The sequence below is a fragment of the Pleuronectes platessa genome, chromosome 1, assembly GCF_947347685.1.
Source record: "Pleuronectes platessa chromosome 1, fPlePla1.1, whole genome shotgun sequence".
NCBI classification, from domain to species: domain Eukaryota; kingdom Metazoa; phylum Chordata; class Actinopteri; order Pleuronectiformes; family Pleuronectidae; genus Pleuronectes; species Pleuronectes platessa.
The window spans coordinates 19,344,111-19,361,401 of record NC_070626.1 but is presented as its reverse complement, the minus strand read 5'-3'; the positions used below and the strand labels follow the sequence as shown (position 1 = coordinate 19,361,401).

The 17,291-nt window shown below is 43.0% G+C and overlaps 1 protein-coding gene across 1 annotated transcript in view; it reads right to left on the bottom strand.

Moving 5' to 3' along the window:
- The window catches only part of myo1ea (myosin IEa), a 49,510-nt gene that overhangs the window by 4,336 nt on the left and 27,883 nt on the right, over window positions 1–17,291 (bottom strand). The window contains exons 9-25 of the mRNA XM_053426147.1: window positions 17,041–17,173; window positions 14,009–14,205; window positions 13,820–13,900; window positions 13,123–13,209; window positions 12,927–13,010; window positions 11,634–11,801; window positions 10,565–10,650; window positions 8,835–8,916; window positions 8,532–8,638; window positions 6,905–7,003; window positions 6,165–6,309; window positions 3,396–3,510; window positions 3,132–3,301; window positions 2,888–3,033; window positions 1,504–1,650; window positions 896–1,053; window positions 87–176 (exon numbers count right to left, since the gene is read on the bottom strand). Coding sequence (XP_053282122.1) covers window positions 87–176; window positions 896–1,053; window positions 1,504–1,650; window positions 2,888–3,033; window positions 3,132–3,301; window positions 3,396–3,510; window positions 6,165–6,309; window positions 6,905–7,003; window positions 8,532–8,638; window positions 8,835–8,916; window positions 10,565–10,650; window positions 11,634–11,801; window positions 12,927–13,010; window positions 13,123–13,209; window positions 13,820–13,900; window positions 14,009–14,205; window positions 17,041–17,173 — 2,095 coding nt within the window. The remainder of the gene's footprint in view (window positions 1–86; window positions 177–895; window positions 1,054–1,503; window positions 1,651–2,887; window positions 3,034–3,131; window positions 3,302–3,395; window positions 3,511–6,164; window positions 6,310–6,904; window positions 7,004–8,531; window positions 8,639–8,834; window positions 8,917–10,564; window positions 10,651–11,633; window positions 11,802–12,926; window positions 13,011–13,122; window positions 13,210–13,819; window positions 13,901–14,008; window positions 14,206–17,040; window positions 17,174–17,291) is intronic.

The following is a 17,291-nucleotide window of genomic DNA, read 5'->3' as shown; positions in this document are numbered from 1 at the left end:
GGAGAGGAAACAAAGTATGGGTTTGTGTGATGCTGTGTTGTGGACACTGTAGAGGAGGAGCTGGAACACTGTGAGGGTCTGTGTACCTGGAGGTCCTGGTGCAGCCCGCGCAGGGATGTTCTGGTGGGTTCTGGACGTGTTGGTGCGACTCTGAGTGAAGCTCTTCCTGGTGGGGCCTGAGGAAGAGATTTTCAGAAAGTAAATATCTGACATGATGCTGAGAGGAATTGTAGGAATGGCGAACATTTTGACATTTTAACATTTGATCCAGTTAGTTGTAGTTTGAAACTTAAGAGGCGGACTGGAGACTTTTGTATAACGTACTTGACATAGATTGGTTTGTGTGTCTGACGTCGGCCTGTTGCCAATTCAGCTTTTGTATCGTTAACTCTTATCAACAAAGTGCATAGAAAATATTGTCTTTCAGTTTGAATGGAGAAAATGAATGATTACGCTGGCACCATCATTGTAGTATATTATTTTCTAGCAGCAACATGAACGTCCTCGTCTTTCAAACATTATATCATCCAAGCAAATCCTGAGGCCGTTTCTGCATCTTTATCTTCCTCTGTTGTTTGCTGCTCTCTCAACTTCCTGCAAATGGTCCCGAAAAGTGTTTTCACATCTCTTATTATGGATCAACAAAGTGTGAATGTTCCATAGGTTATGCTTGAAATGCATGTGTACATATGGTAGACATGAGACTAAATGACCAATAAATGTGAAGTCTGTGATAGATACATCCTCTTCTACAGGTTGTATAATTTTCTATGGTTATATTTTAAACATCTGTGCTGTCTTTGAATGAGCCTATGACATCATCTACTTCGAGTTATAAGGTTCAAATCCAAGAGTCAGATTTTTGAGGCTCGTTCACGGGGCTGTTTATACTCACGTGTGTTCTTGGGGAGCCCGGGGCCGATGCTGACCTGCAGGGATTTGCTGGTGGGCTTCAGGACGGCTACGTTTCCCTGACCCTGGACAAACAAGACCTGCCGGGTGCCGCCGCCGCTCAGGAAGCCCCAGTTCTCCTTCTTCAGTTTCAACTCCAGTCTGAAAACGACATTGTTGGGAAAACTATTCGGTTTTTTTCATAGTTTGTGTAGCCAAAGTGTTTGTTATTGTTTATTTAACTCCACGGTAAAGGCGGCAGGGGGTGTGCTATCTCTTTTCTTTTTTAACTCTTAAATTTGTTTGGCAGGTTATACACAAAGACGGGAGTAGGGCTCCGATATTTTCGGTTGATCGTCACATTTCGATTTTAAAACCCACAAAACGCATCGTGGATTCATGGATCCTTTTTTTGAACGCATCACAGTCAGGCTGCCTGCTTAGGGGCATCATTCATTTCAGTAGTTAATACAAAATTTGAGTTCAAATAAGTATCTGATCAATTCCCTTTCAACTGATGAAGTATTCAAACACCAGAGTCAGAAGTATACGATCATGTGCTGTGTCTGGTTTGTGCGGTTGTCTGGGATCGTGCTGCGTGTGTTGACTTACGTGTTACTAAACTTGAGTGGTAGCTTCCTCTGGGTTTTCTCCTCGAACCTGCGGGACAGCAGGCTGATGAACTCGGTCTTGAAGACGCAGTCCAGCAGGCTGTCGTACTCCTGCTCGTGGAGGATCATGAAGTCGTCCTGCATCGTGCTGCAAAGACACGAAGAACACGCACCCCGTTAAAAGGGTCAGACAGAAATCTCACAGCTGCCTTTGTTGCTTTTGTCCTTTTCGATGAAGCCTCGCGAGTCAGAATCGTCTTTCACATTTGCATAGCCACACAGAGGGAGCCTCCCGGGGGCCGCTCACATCTGAAGAGGGAAGACAGCCTGGGCCCCGTAACCCACACAAGGATACTTGTTCCTCCCAGTGAAGAGGAGCTTCTCTCTGATGAGCTCTTTACGACTCCTGCTTTCGCTCACTGGGCCACCTGGTCCGTATTACCCCAGTGACTCAAAAGCCACCAGCAGCTCCGTGATTCCTACCTCTCAAACCCATTATACAGAGTTCCCATCAACAACAAAGGCCCCGGACTCTTTCAGTTCCTCTTCCTTTTTTTTCTTCTTCTTTCTTTGTAGTGAACCAGTCCACATTCTTTCACCCAGAGTGTTTTTGATTGTTCATTATCACAGCAGCATTTCTGCGGCAGCATTACAAACAGGGACACAGAGGAATATGAGAGGTCGTTTTAATAATCTCCACATGTCTCTTGTGTGATTGGGAAAACAGGCTGTGGCCTTGAAGTAGATTCACCGCTCTTTGCACTGTCTACAGATTATATGGCGGATCTCTGCAAAGCAGTCTGCTGCTCGTTGAACAGCCCGTGTCTTGTTGTGGAAACAAATCATCACCCACTGGTCTCTGCTCGCAGCAGCACACACAGGCACAGAACACACACAGAGGTTTCAAATTCAATCCTATCCGACCATAATAATCATCATCATAATACTTCATTTCTGTATCTCTTATTTAAACCATGACAAAGTGCTCAAACAAGAAATCGCCATGTTGCACTGTCAGGGTTCTACAGTAGCCTAGAATGGACAAATCTGTTAGAGATGGCTTTTCGTGTCTGTGCATTGATGCAGCTGCTTGATTTGACGGACAAAGAAGAACCCGGTCCATAGAAAAACCAAAGAAGAAGAAGAAGAAGAAGAAGAAGCTTGGTCCAGAAGTTTGAAAACCGAAATTACGCTAAATGGAGGATCATACTTATCCTCTGCTTAGAGAAACAACAGAAAAAGCAAGGGAACGAAGACCAGTGCTACCAGTGCTCGGTGTTGCCTCTCCATGATGGAAATCTCTTTTACAAATGATTGACACTGGCTTTTATTTCCGCTGAGTATTCCTATTTATGTAATTCTATAATTCTCGGACTAGTTCGTACCTGAGTGATACGGCCAAGATCTTCTCCACCTCGATCCGCCTCTTCATCACCTCGGTCACCTGACCTTTCTCTGGTCCCTGCTTCACCTTCTCTCTTCCAACCAGGTACACCGACTTCGGCGTCAGGATCAAGTCTCTCTTGATTCCCTACACAGGGCAGAAAAACACACAAAAACTCCATAGATGTCCTTTAGCTGAAGGACAGAAAGAGAACAGGCTGCAGACGGAGCCGGAGCAAAACCAACCTTGAAGCGACGGTCGTATTTTGTGACCTTGTCTGCAAAGTCGATCTTTTCTCTCTTTCCCAGAAACTGCCGCAGCTCGGGCCGGTCGTCCATGCCCAGGTAGTCTCCTACAAAGTTCCTGTTGATGCTGTGTCGCCGCCTCTCCTTTCGATTCACCAAGAGGTCAGAAGCTAGACAAACCCAGGAGGAGGAGGAGAGAGTGAGAAGAGCACGACGGAGGGAGATGGATAAACAGATAAAGCTGTGACTTGTTGCGTGACTCACCTTCCTCCCTCATCTGGACGTACTTCTTGCGGGCCATATATTTCCTCCAGGCCTTCTGGATGGTCCTGGCGTAGCCGTCAAACTTGCGCTCCCTCGTCTCCTCCAGCAGAAAGAGCTGTGAGGAGACAAAGAGAAGAGAACAATGTAAGAGACACGAACACTGACACAAGGAATGAGAACACACACATACTGAACATACCTGTGTGCAGGTGAATACACCAAACTCTAGTGTCACTGATAACGTTAACAACTCAACCACTGAACTGTCCTGATCACTATCTGACAGCAGGAACAGCCGAGTGCTGAGATCAATTCGTTCTATAGAGTAGCAACGTACAAACCTGTCTGTGTGTGTGTGTGTGTGTGTGTGTGTGTGTGTGTGTCATTAGTCTTTAAAATCAATGCTTAAATTGAATTAAATTTGTTCTCTAACGTATCGACAGTCGTCCATATTTTGGCCAGCTGTGGTTCAGGAGATAGAGTGGGTCGTCCTCTAACCAGAAGGTCAGTGGTTCGATCCCAGTCTTCCCCAAGTATCCACAGGCAAGATACTGAATCCAAAGTGCCCCTGACAACTGTGCCCACATGAAGTTTTACTGTAATCGTTACACATACAGTGTGCCTGCCCACGTATGCTACAGACCACAACTTTATCATTGTCATAGCTGCTCTGTCTGACATTTTTTTTTGCATAGAAGCTTATAACATAAACCTCTATGTTAGAAAATGTCTTTTTATATTTTAAATATTTTTATTTTGTTGACGTGCTCTGTTAAACTGGACTTCTATTGCTCTTATGTCCAGTTAGACTGAGAGGGATCCATCACTTGTGACTCTCCTGATGTTTCTGTGTTTTTATTTTACTTGAATTATACTAGGATTATGTTAGTATTTTATTCTCAAGATTAACCAGGTGGCACGATTTTTGATATTGTATATAAATATAATGGATACCAAAATATATAGTTTTATTGTTTTGCCATAAAGTCATTTCATAATTTCCTGTACAAGGAGCTGACGACCAGCAGTCTTCTCACCAGTCCATGTCATTTCCTGTCAGGCCTGTAGATATGCAATCACACTCTGTGTCCTCTCCCACCCAGACTAAACATCCTGCCCACTGCCTCGCTGCTGAGACGGGACTGGCATCGACTGGGCCGGCCACAGGCCACAGGGCGACGGGGCCGGAACCGAACACGAGCAAAACCAAAACACAACGTGACGGAACAAACTTTAACCACAATGGCTGTGAGGAGAAAAATGTACTGAGTCACTTATTGAGACAAGGGAACTACACAACCAAGAGCTTTTCACCAGAACGGGGACAAATCCAAAAAGAAGAGGGATTATTGAGACTGCAACTATCACAGATGTTTATTATAAAAATAAATTCTATATGTTTGCGGGAATAATGTAGTTACTTGCTAAGTTAGTCAGTAAGACCTCACATTTAATGAATCATTCTGTTAGTTAATGATTGACACACTTTTATATAATTATGTTATATGAGTAATTAACTCTATCTGCTGTATAAACAGGTAATGAACACAATTTCAAAAGTCATCTTATGAAAAACTATAAAGGCTGATAAATAGTGTGAATATAAAACATTTTAAATGTCCCTACAGCAGCTACATAACGATGTGTTATAAACCATTAAATAAATGTTTGTATGCTATTTATAGATTCTAAATAATGGAGGGATTTTAAGCCAAATGCAGGCCCCAGTGCAGCCCCCAGTGCAGCCCCCAGTGCAGCCCCCAGTGCAGCCTGGTAGTGAGACCTCTGACTGACAGTGACCCACCAGCTCATCCATCAACACTTGGAGGGAGCAGCTCTTCTCCCACATCTGGCTTCATGTCAAACAAACTAATTCTATCCAAGCCGAAAAAGAAAAAGCCTCAGTCCTACGACTAATTAACTGGTGTCAGTGTCTTATCAGACAGAGCTGTTTTGAGAAGCCTGGCAGCTCATTTCAGCGGCCCGCCCTGTGTGATATTTGCCTTTCATAAGCACACCTCCATGACTTGGACTCTCAGTCTGGCCCAGTGGGGGGATGGGACCCTCTTGGCAGTGCCTGGCTGCGATGAATAAGTACAGGCATTCAGGGTCAGCTGTAAGGCTTGAATTAAGACTAAGATGCCTGTGTATAAGCTTCTAAACATACATCTGTGTGTGTGTGTGTGTGTGTGTGTGTGTGTGTGTGTGTGTGTGTGTGTGTGTGTGTGTTAACGTGCATGCTCATTTGTGCACAAAGTGTACAAATGTCAACAAGTGAGCGCACAGGCGTCACACAAGTGCTGCTTTCATAGGAGTCATGAAAAAAGGGCAGTTATGGTGGAAAAAGACGAGCCTTTACGATGTCCCCCCCCAAACTCTGCAACCACAGTCTGTGCTTATGTTTTAGTTGCAGAGCGGTGTTGACTCAGTGCTGACGTGGTGCGAGGGTCGGGTTCAATCTCCTCCCCTGCTACAGGGATTCAGCATGATTTGGGACATTAGTGCCCATTTATGGTATTTAGTGTAAAATGAGCACGTTCAGTTTTCTCCCTTTCTTACAAACAGACCTTTACGTACCGGCGGACTTTCTGACATGTGATCTGGGTTTTCCCTCAATACAAGAACAACACGTGAAAAACTTGGTCTGCATGTTTTTTTGCCCTGTAGTGCATTTTCCTGGAAAGCTTTCTGATAAGTATGTGGGTTTACAAAGTGCAGCAGAGCAGAAGACACGATGGACACTTGGTGGACGGCAGACGACAAACGTACCGACTCGGGGGCTTTAACGAAGATCTTGGTGCGACCGAGCTGGAACTGATCCTGGTCCATGTTGACGGAGCGTAAGAGATGAAGGACGCCTTGTTTCTCGTCTCCTCGCCACGTTGGCCAGGACTCTTTGGTCAGGATGGCGTACCTGAGCACCGGGAGGTTTTGAAGAACTTGGCATTAGATGGGCTGCTTGTATGGGTTTGGATAACAGGGTGTTTGTTTATCTGCACAATAGGACACTGGTTCAAAGCTCGATGGAGTCTAATGTTGATGTGGGACCAACTCAATGTTTTCTGTCCTGAATCGAATTCCAAAACCTAAAATCTGGATATTTATCACTCACATACCTGAATTGTAAAAAATCATATTAGAACCATTTCAGGTAAAACTCAAGTATGTTTAAACTAATTAATGAACATACTGCTGGTGTGGAAAAGGGGAAACTAAAGAGTCTTTAATGGTTCTATTTCATTGTCTGCTTTTCCATTTTCAATATATGTAAACGTTGAGATTTATTCCAAACATGAATATTAGTTCACTTTTATTTTGAAATCTGAAATTTATTCACAGGAATATTTGCTTGATGCTGAATGTCGGTAATCTGTGACTGAATGAATGTTCCAATTATCAAAGTGGAATACTATTTTTTTTTAATACATCAGTATGGAGACCACTAAACTTTCAAACAAGATCCCCGTCAGAAACACATGTGGCCGTGCTGTGAGTGGGAGCTGAGCTACCTGTTGAGGAACTTCTTGAAGACTCTGCGGTAGGCGTAGCCAGCACGCCTCACCCTGATGTTCTCCTTCAGACCCAGATACTCGACCTGGTGCTTCACTCTGAAGAAGAGACAAAAAGAAACCGGAGTTAACATGAGCAGAAAATGAACAGGCTCCTCTATCTTCAGTTAATCAATCATCACAACTGCCAACTACAGGACTGATTTCCATGAGCCTTGGTGGAAGGATGCAGTTTGGATCAGGGAAGACCTTGAACAGGACATTTTACTTTCACTTTCTATAACAATGCGAATTAGGGCGTTTTTCAACCAGAATGAATGCACAGTTCTTTAAACTGCTAATATTTGTGAACTGAATTTGGGGCAGATCCAGAGAATTATCCACATTTTCAGAATCAAATTAAGTATTTTAAGGCGAATGCTCTTTTCCTCAAATATTAATTTCACTATATTGTGTTGTGTAATGTAAGCAATTCCTTTGTGTGCATGGTGTATGTATCTGATCCAATATTCTGTACGTATATGTTGATAAAGTGGCCAATCAGCAAAAGTAAACACTCTCAAAGTGCCCTTCTAGATGACATTGAGATTGATACCCACAATTTTTCATTTCACCAGTATATTAGCTGCCATGTCTTCAGGACCAGAAGCTTCCTCTCCACTAGCGGAAGGACCTATCACAGGTCATTGTATGTAAAGCAGCTGCGTGTTGCAAACTTTTTCCTCACAATGAGAACTTAAGGACTACTTAGTGCACTCTGACTTCCTGTGAAAACAGCGCTTCCGTTGCTAATTAATGAGCCACCCTGTGCCCGACTCACAACAGGAAGTTCGTCGGCTCTGAACAATACGACCGCACAACACATCTGAACATGTAGCGCCTGAAGCCCGCGAGCAGGGAAGAAAGAGCGGGAAGCTGAAACAAAGGGATAAAGAGCGGCGGGGGAATGTCACCGACACATCTCACATGACTTGGTCCGAAGACAAAGATTAAATAAAAATACAAAATAAGATCTCGTGTCTGTGTGAGAACTAAAGAGACAGGCCTGTGTTTATCAAACTACACAAAGTCACAAAGAAAATGTAACTGAAAGAGTGATGGTACCAAACACAAAATATAATATGGGGATAATGATGGATAACTTAGTTGAATGAATTTGGTGTTTACAAATATCACTTGAAGAATAAGAGGAGTCATACACGAAGAAGATTCTGACAAACGTTTGAGTTCGAGAAGAGCTCTGAGCTGTAAGAGCCAATGCCGAGGTTGATTTGTTTAAAGAAAACATGAGATCGCCGAAGGGGAATTTATACGTCATATCTGACCTTGTACCTGCTCTACACTGGTGCCCCCCCCTCTCCAGAATGTTCCTGTTGTTGTGAACTTGACTGATCCAAACAATCTCCAGCTGGGTTTTTCAAATGTAAAAAGGAAAACTCATCACCAAGTCGGAGTAAGTCAAGTTGATAAGTGTGTTTTGTTCTTCTCAGTCTCTACTCTACTCTCACTTTGCTGCTTCAGAGAACTCTTACATATAATGATCCACACAGGCCGTGGATGGTGGCTGTCTCATATGTCTGTGTGTGTGTGTGTGTGTGTGACTGTGAGGGACCACAGTGAAACTTACCGGCTCTCCTCCCAGTCTCTGGGCTTCTTGGTTTCATTGGGCTTGATGCAGCGGATGTAGTGCGGGGTACATTTCATCAGCGTGCTCACCAAATCGTTGGCTTGTCTCTGAGGAGAGTAGTTTGAGCAAATATCAAGACAGAGGAAAGAAGACGATGATGAGACTGAGGATCACGATGTCAAAGTCAGGAAAAAACAATGACTAATGCACATATTCTTAACAAAGCCCCCTCCCACAGCCGCCCTGATAAGGTGGAGAGGCAGGTGTACACACACACATATGCAAACTTTACTGAACACACACCTTTATTTTGCTGCCTGCAGTTGAGGGTCTACCCTTCTTCTCAGCGTTGAGGTTTTCTAGAAACAGTGCTCTGATGAAGGCGCTGTGAGGGGGAGAGAGGGAGGACACGGAGTGAGGACACAGAAACACTGGTATTATCCTCGTTCCAACCAAAACAAAGTATCATAGACCTAAAAACATATATAATGAGTTACCTAGGAGGCTAAAAACAAAGACAAAGTTAATGATTAAAGAACCAAGGACATTTAACTGAGGTCAATGGTTTAAATTCCTGAAGCTCTTGGGAAGGTCTTAACTGGTGGGAAAACAAGTGTGTGAGTGTGAGTGTGCGAAAAGCCCTCACATTTGTCTCAACCAAGGACCAGATTTATACTAACAGTAAAACTGAAGGTTTCACTTTTTAAATAGAACTTCATATACTCTGGTAAAAGATAGAAATGTTTGTATATAAGGTGACAAAGGAACATCTGTCGCCACCTGCCAAACTGGACTGAGCCACAATAAGACGCCAAATACAAATATTGATCTCATTAAAACACAATTTAACTCTTTTGTTACTCTAGGAAAACGAGTTACCACAGGAATATTATAATAACACCAGGGTTTTGCTCGCAGCTGTAAAATAAAATGAACAATGATGTCTTATAGTTTTTCTCAGCAGTCTTAGGTTATAAATGTCCGACTTATTCAAAGACTTACTTGAAAGTTACACATTTAAAATACTCGTATATATAATCTGATGGAGGTAAAATCTAAGCACAGTAGTTATCTTTAACACTTTCATCCGTATTATTTTCACCACATCTGTCATTCAGGCAGAAATGTGGAGACCGTCAGGCCTGGTCGACCATGTAGTGCAGCGGAGCATTCCACACATTTCAACTTGCATATGTCGCTGCATTTGATGTTTATTGTTTTATTATTTCAAAGTGCATGTAGTTTTTTCCCCCTTCTAATTCCAGCCCCTTTCCAGTTTGCTCCCACATTGGTATTTGTTTGATTTGACATTTCAGGCTCAGGGCCATGGACACAGAAGAAAGGATCAGCAGGTTGTGTGTACAAATAGACCACAAGTCCTCTAATATTATCCAGCTGACAACACTGCCCATTCCTTTCTTCTCTATTCAGACCTGCTGCTCCAAGGAATGAGGCTGCTTCCTTCCTTCTCGTCCTTCCTTTATGAACGATGGTGCCAAACTATCTATACGTGCACATGTTTGCAGAGTGAAGTTCAAGTATGTATTTTACAACGCGTGTGTGAATGTGAATTTGGCATAATGGCCTGTGACGCCTCACGACACACAAAGGGGACGAGCGGTGGCTGAGGTCTGCAGGCTGTTTGCACAGATGGCCTCTTTGACACAAAGAAAGGCCAAGGAACCAAGACACAGGGGGACCAGACTCCACTGTGTTTCCCCAGAGGGACCAGACTCCACTGTGTTTCCCCAGAGGGAGACCCCACTTTCAAGGTCAGACTGAGAAGACCCCCATAAAGCTGCAGACCGGGACAGCAGCCAGACGTGATTTGGGGCAGAGGGCACGGCACAGCCCAGCCCTGCACACTTCTGCTACTCCCACCAGTTCCCAGATGCACTGGAGCATCTGAAGCTCTCATTCACATGTGTTCAATTATAACCATATGCATCACAATACGAGGGTTCTTTTTCAAGTGGAGCACCATAGAAGCCGTCACCACCTGTTGGTGCAATGTGCAAATGGGAGCTACTTACATTTCACTGCTCTGCATCAACTCGATGAGGTCGGAAAAAAGGACGTCTCGGTTCCTCTCGCAGAAACCCTCCGCGTCGTAGGACACCTGGACGAGAGACACAGAGGAAGATACCATGTCAATCAAAGAGGACGAGGTGGAACCATTTGAAACCTCTTGCAAAAAGGGAAAGTGACACCTGTAGATGTGCGAAGACAAAAATGGTAACTGTTATTTTGACCTAAATCGGTGGCTTGAATTTTACGGGGAAAGAAAATGACGGGTTGCATATCCAGGCTTTACACCTCCCAGGATTAGCTCCCTTATAAACCCAGCAGTGGTTTAAAAGTGAAGAAAATAAACCATTTTATTTCTCTTATAGTGTCGGCTGAGGCTGGAGGAATGTTTTGAGCCCGGTCATGGGAGCCCCTCAAGTCTTTATGGCACGGCTCATTAAGCCTGCGGCATGTGTGCCAGGCTGAGGCCGCCGCACATCTGGAGAGTGACACGGGACGACCTCGGCCCTGACCACCAGAAATAAGAAGGATGGCAAAACAAAGGCAGCTACTGAACTGTAATGAATGGGCGAAATAAAGCTGATTAGCATGCATGACGTCACTAGACACTGTTACAAACAGACCTTAAATAGACAAAAAACAGAGCTGGGAGATGACGAAGAGAAGAATGAGTGGGAGCTGGAAAGTTTAAAAATACGAAGATGACGACAGAAACTCCAGAATTAAAGCAGCAGCTGCAGAACTGGTATTTATGACAGATCGTAGAAGTGGGGAGTGACGGGGACGGCTTCCATACCAACACCATAAAAAATGACATGTTAATAAGCTTCTATTTTTAGAAGCTACAGCTCCCAACTGCAGGCAGACAGCATAACATATTGATTTACAGTCGATACAACAGCAAAGACAAGTGCATAGAGCTGCTGTAAACTTTATATTGAACATTAAATCTTTCTGTTTTGCAAGCAGCAACAAGTAGTAACACAAGGTTCTTCTCTGTTTGTATGTGTTTGATCATAAGGAGCTCAATGGGAGAACACACTCTGGGCTAAGTGCACTCAAACTGACACTGACCTTTCCGGCGTAATGGTGGACGATGAAGCCCTGGTTCCAGCTGTTGAAGTGTTCGTGGGTGTTGATCTGGACTCGGAGCTTCTGCAGCATGGTCTGGTCGGCTCCCTCGCCCACCGCGTGCATGGTGGCACACACATCATCCAGCACGCTCATGATACCTGGAGGATTCTGGGAAAACACAAAGGGAACATATTACATTTATTTAACAACACTAATGCTCACACACTGTTGATACTGCAGATCATTTTTGACCTTTCGCTACTTTATTCATAATAAGTTAGTCATAAAAAGACCCAAATGAAAATATCAATACAAGGATTAATATGTTCTATATCTGAATGAACTATATGATTGAAAGAAAATGAAATAGCATCAATTTCAATGAGAAAACTATTGTTTAAATTCCTCCATCTATCCATCCTCGAAACCACGTACTCTTTGAGGTTATTGTTTAAATCCTTAAAGCAAAAATAATAAAAATGTTGTTGTTTCAACTTCTGTAGTTTTTTTGTTTCATTAGTATTTTATGTAAAATCAATATCAAATAGATATTGAAGTCAACTTATAGCCTTTAGGAAAGTAAAAGATTGTGTTATTATGTATTTACCAGTTGAAATATAGTTTGAATTAATCAATTTACGGCTTGTAGCTTTATCAGTCACGTTAAAACTTTCATTAAAAATCTTTATGACACTAAAGAAGCTTCTAAAAGAGTTGTAAAATAAATCAGATTGTGAGGTTAAGCTCGGCCTATGTCCAACATGACTCTCACACTTTGCCCTGTTCGGCTCCATTAAAGCTGATCAGTGCTGCTCCGTGTGTGCACAGTGGCAACAGTGTGTCGGACTCAGAGAACACGCGTCTCTGTCTCTGGATTAACTAAAGTGGGTCTGGTGTACAGAGCTGAAGTGTCAGGCACCGATACAGATCCCCCCCCCCCCCGCTCCTCTCAGGGGGAGGCTAGTTGTAAAGCCCTTGTTGTGGATTTCATGGATTAGACCCCTCAGTGGGGCAGATAAATCAAATTAAGAGGTACGTCGGCACATTTGAGGATATTAAGAGGCGAGTCCTGGCACCAGAGCAGGAACCTGGCAGCAACTTGTTGAACTCTAACACATCAATATAAAACAAAACTACTCTACATGTCCCAATTTATTTTAAAGTAAATTGATGCAGGGGCTATTTATACTATGTGATGTTGTGTTTTGTAAAATGTATGCACCCTCTGTGGGAGCTGTGAACTCAGTGAACTCATAGTTTGTTCTCTGTATTGTTTATCTATTGTTTATTTACTTTGCTCTCGATGAGATCGCAGACAATCTTGTTGTTGAAGTACTCGATGGGAGACCACTTGATGCCCTCCTGCACGTATTCCTCCTGCAAAAGAGAGTCCGGAGTCAGAACATGAAACATGTGAAGAACTTACAAATTCAAATTAAAGAAAAAAGAAAAGAAGAAGCAGAGTGTGTGTGTGTGGGGGGGGGGTTACCTGCTCCGCCTTCAGAGTCAGCTCGATGAAAATCTGCTGCAGCTTCTCATTCACGAAGTTGATGCAGAACTGCTCGAATCCATTTTTCTAATGAATAGACGATGTAGTTAATAAAACCCACGAGGCCTAAGTGAGATTTGTCTCTAGCAGAGGACGGATTTCCTCTGAGCTCAGGGGCCATTGTTTGGAGCAGGACCTCCACACGGATTGGCTTGCATTAAAGGAAGGGCCATATTGCGCAATTCACAGCCCATACAATGGGCTTTCAGCCTTATGCTACTGCAGCCTGCATCCTCCTGTGTTAATACTCTTTGGCCACCAGAATGCAGCTGGCCTTATCTGACATTGTGCATACAAAGAAACTAAACTGACAGAGTAGATGTCATCATGCTCAGCACCATAACCCTGATATCCTTACAAACCAAAATAAAACAAATACATCTCCATTTGGTTCGTCCACTCCTGACGCATCAAGGACGTCTTATTTAGCAAATGATACAATCAGCTTAGAAGAGCATGTTGAAGTCTGCTGCCTCAATCAGGAGATGGGACTTAATCCACATACTTAATAAATTAGTTTTATCCGTGATGTTTAATCTGTTTAAGTTAATGCCCGTTAATCTAACTTATGTGTTGCTGCAGAGTAAACATCCCGTTGCCATGTGTCAGCTCGTGAAACAGACCAAAAAACACTTACTTGGAAAATTTCAAATCCATAAATGTCCAACACCCCAATATTTAACTCCTGTTGATCCTTCACCACGGCTTTGTTGATGGACTGAAATCAAAAGAGTGGGTTACTGTAGATTTATTGCAGCTTTATTATCCGTGGAAAATGTGGATATTTATTTGAGTTGCACTGAGCTGTACAGCAGTAAGATCATACCTCGACCAAGAAGTCAAACACGCGTGAATGCAGGGCTTTTGAGAGGGCGTCACGAGTGTAACACGCCTGCTCCACATTCAGAGTCACGTCTATGGACTCCACTGCATTGCCCCACTTGCTGTCCATCTTCCGGCTCGTCAGTTTCTCCTTCAGACGGTTCTGGTCAATGCCGAGCAGGAACGCAGGAAAGGCTAGAACTGTTAAAAGAGGGGAAGAGAAAGAAGAAGGGGAGACAAGGAGAAATAAATAAAGGAAAGGTAACTGTATAAATGTTTATTTTCCCAACTGAAACTGTTCCAGTCACTTTTTTCCAGCGAGCGCTGGAATAAATCATGTAACAGCAGGCAGTTACTATTGTTTTGTATTTTATATACGTACAAATTCCACAAACTCTAGCTAATAGTTTATGTATATAATAATACCACCCACAATCATTTCTAACAAAGAGTCAGTTTGGTATTATTATTGTCATATTCGGACAATCCTAAAACTTGTTTTTTGGAACAAATGGGTCAAAAGTTTCAGCCTTTTAAAATTATGATTTGCTGCTTTTCTTGTCTTGTCCTGGTATAGTTTGGTTTTGAAATCTGAGTTGGACACGGCGAGATGTTTGGTGACACCAACCTGGTTACGGGTAAATGTGTTTGTTTTAGTTTTTTTTCTGCCCTGTCATATTTCTGACATTTATAGTTTAAATTATTATTCCACAAAATAATTGGAGGATAAAAAACCGAATAAATATAACCATCTTGCTGTACTGTTATGATAAACTGAGAGTCAAGGCAGTTTGCCCTGGGTTCTGTTCAGAAATAGCAAGAAGAAAAATCTGTATGAAAATCAATACGCAGGCCCTCATACGTTTGACAAACAGCCTTATGTAACCTTTGCAAATAAAGGGCTCCAACGTTCCCTTAGCTCTACATTTACTCATCAGGGTTACGGTCTCACGAGTCAGAGAAACTTCTACTGACAATCACAACGCATGCAATCGGAGCTAAACCGCCAAAACGAAACTTCCTCCAGAGAAAATTCAACACAGATGAGGTCTGAATTACAGCTAAATAGAAGAACAGTACCGGGCTAAGCATTGGAATAATAAAAAAAGTGTTGAGCACACCACAGATCATTTGCCCCAACCTGGCGTTGATATCGTCCCCAGAGAGCCCCTCCCTGCCTTATTACAGTGACTCACTTCCCCTAAAAGGAAATAGCTCTCAGACCTGCAGACTCACTGTGTCTGGGAATGCATCAGGCCTCTGCAGTAGCTCCCCTTCTGGGACATTAGGGTGTGACTGACCATACGCCGGCTTAAATCACCGGGAAAAGCCACTGATGTGTTCAGCAGGGGAGCTATGGATTACATACTACGGTGTACAAACTGCAGGCTGTTACACATTGTTAATTTCAGGAACAATGCACAAGTTCCTCTGCAGGAAATGTGTTAAAACAGCAGTGACCAATAAAAGCAACTGTAGGAAGGGTTATCAATGCAGAAGTCTGTCAAGCGTGTGGCCTCATTAATTTCAAGTAGCTGTCACACACACAGTGATCCTGTCACGTTCATTTACAGAATTGACTCTGCTTAACTTTCAATGTCGGAATTATAGCTTCTTGGATGTTTGAATATCTAAGTTCAGAAAATCTCAAGAAAGACTTGAAATAAACCATGAGGCTCAAAAGAAAACTCAGCTTTTATCCACATAATCCAATTTTAAGATACTCACACGTTCACCTCTCTGGGCAACAGTTAGCGTATATGCAATAAATGCGAAGTTCAATAGTGTATACAATGATTTTCAACTTTACTTTTCTCATTTATATAAGTTCAAATTTCTAAAACAGTCATTTCCCTCTCGAGTTCCTTAATGTCCAACCAGCCAAATTGGGTACAAGACCTTTATAGGAAGTACAGTCAACATCAGATGATGTTGCACCGCTGAGTGTGATGTGATGTTAAATGTGAACTTGGCTGGTGCAGTTTTATAAGGAGAGCAGAGTAGGAGTGAGCAGTTTAAGCACACAGGAAGTGAGACTGGAGGGAACAGGAAAAGCAGAGATTTTGACGTGCCACTGTTTCGTCTGCACAGAACAGACCGAGGCTTTGTACACTGGCATCTGCTCAACTGGATCATACCAAAACAGAGTGAGGAGGAAGGAGAGAGGGGGAAAAGGACAGAAGAATCAAATATGGCAAGAGGGAAGGGGACAGAGGGAGAAGTATTTTTCCGAGTCATTTTAGTCTGTGACGAAATATGACCAGCGCTTCGGCAATACCATTTTATTTTATGGTAATCTCGCATGGTTTTGGGTTACTCCAGACATTTGGCTGCATCCCTGCATTAACACAATAAAACTTCAAGGAGACTTTAAGGAGTGAACGTGGTGAGAGAAAAGGAAACTAGAGAAGGAGCAGCTCAGGAGAGGAGAGATATCCAGAGAAAGACGACTGCAACCAGAAGAAGAGAGTTACCTCTCAGCCTGAACAACACCTCAGTCATAACAATACAACTGTATCTGTGCGGCCACGCCGGCAAAAGAGACCCTACACATGGCAATGCTGGTCGTACACAATATGTTCCACCCTGAAATATCTCAGCATTCATGGTCCCCAAAGGATGAATCGTGCAGACGCCACCATCATGTCAAAGTTTTCAATCAACGCTTAGATTTCTAGCATAAGCTACATAGAAAGCTATTAGCAGGATTGATGACAACAGCTAATGTTAGCTCACAAAGCTGTCTCCAGGGTCAAAGTTCACCATTCTAGTCACTATAGCATGGCTGCAAGTTTCCCCATGTTGGGACTAATAAACAATTATCTTAAACTTTTAGTCTTTTCCTTTATAATTAGATACTTTCTCTCTATGCATATTTGTTTTCGTGCTTTTCATTTTCTTTATCTGTCCTTTCCAGCAAAATTTCAACAACACGTCGAAAATAGTCCCCGTTTGTTTTTAATGGGAGCTTTGGTTATTTGTTTTTGGTTGGAACCACACTGAGCACAACACAACTGCTGATGTGAGCCCACTTACACTCTTCACTCTCAACAGCAGCGTAGTTGCCCGATTCCCTGAAAGTGATATTTCCCAGGTGCAGGACTCCGGCCACGATCTGCAGCACCATGGAGCGGTCCACCGCCGAGATGCCGATCACCTCCATGGCGTGCTGAGAAAGTAAAGACGAACAATCAGGGCTTGGTTTTTACTGTACAAACTCTAATTACTCCTCTCGTGGTTTGACCGGTCAACAAAAACAAGGGATTGTCTGGAAAAAGAAAACTAAC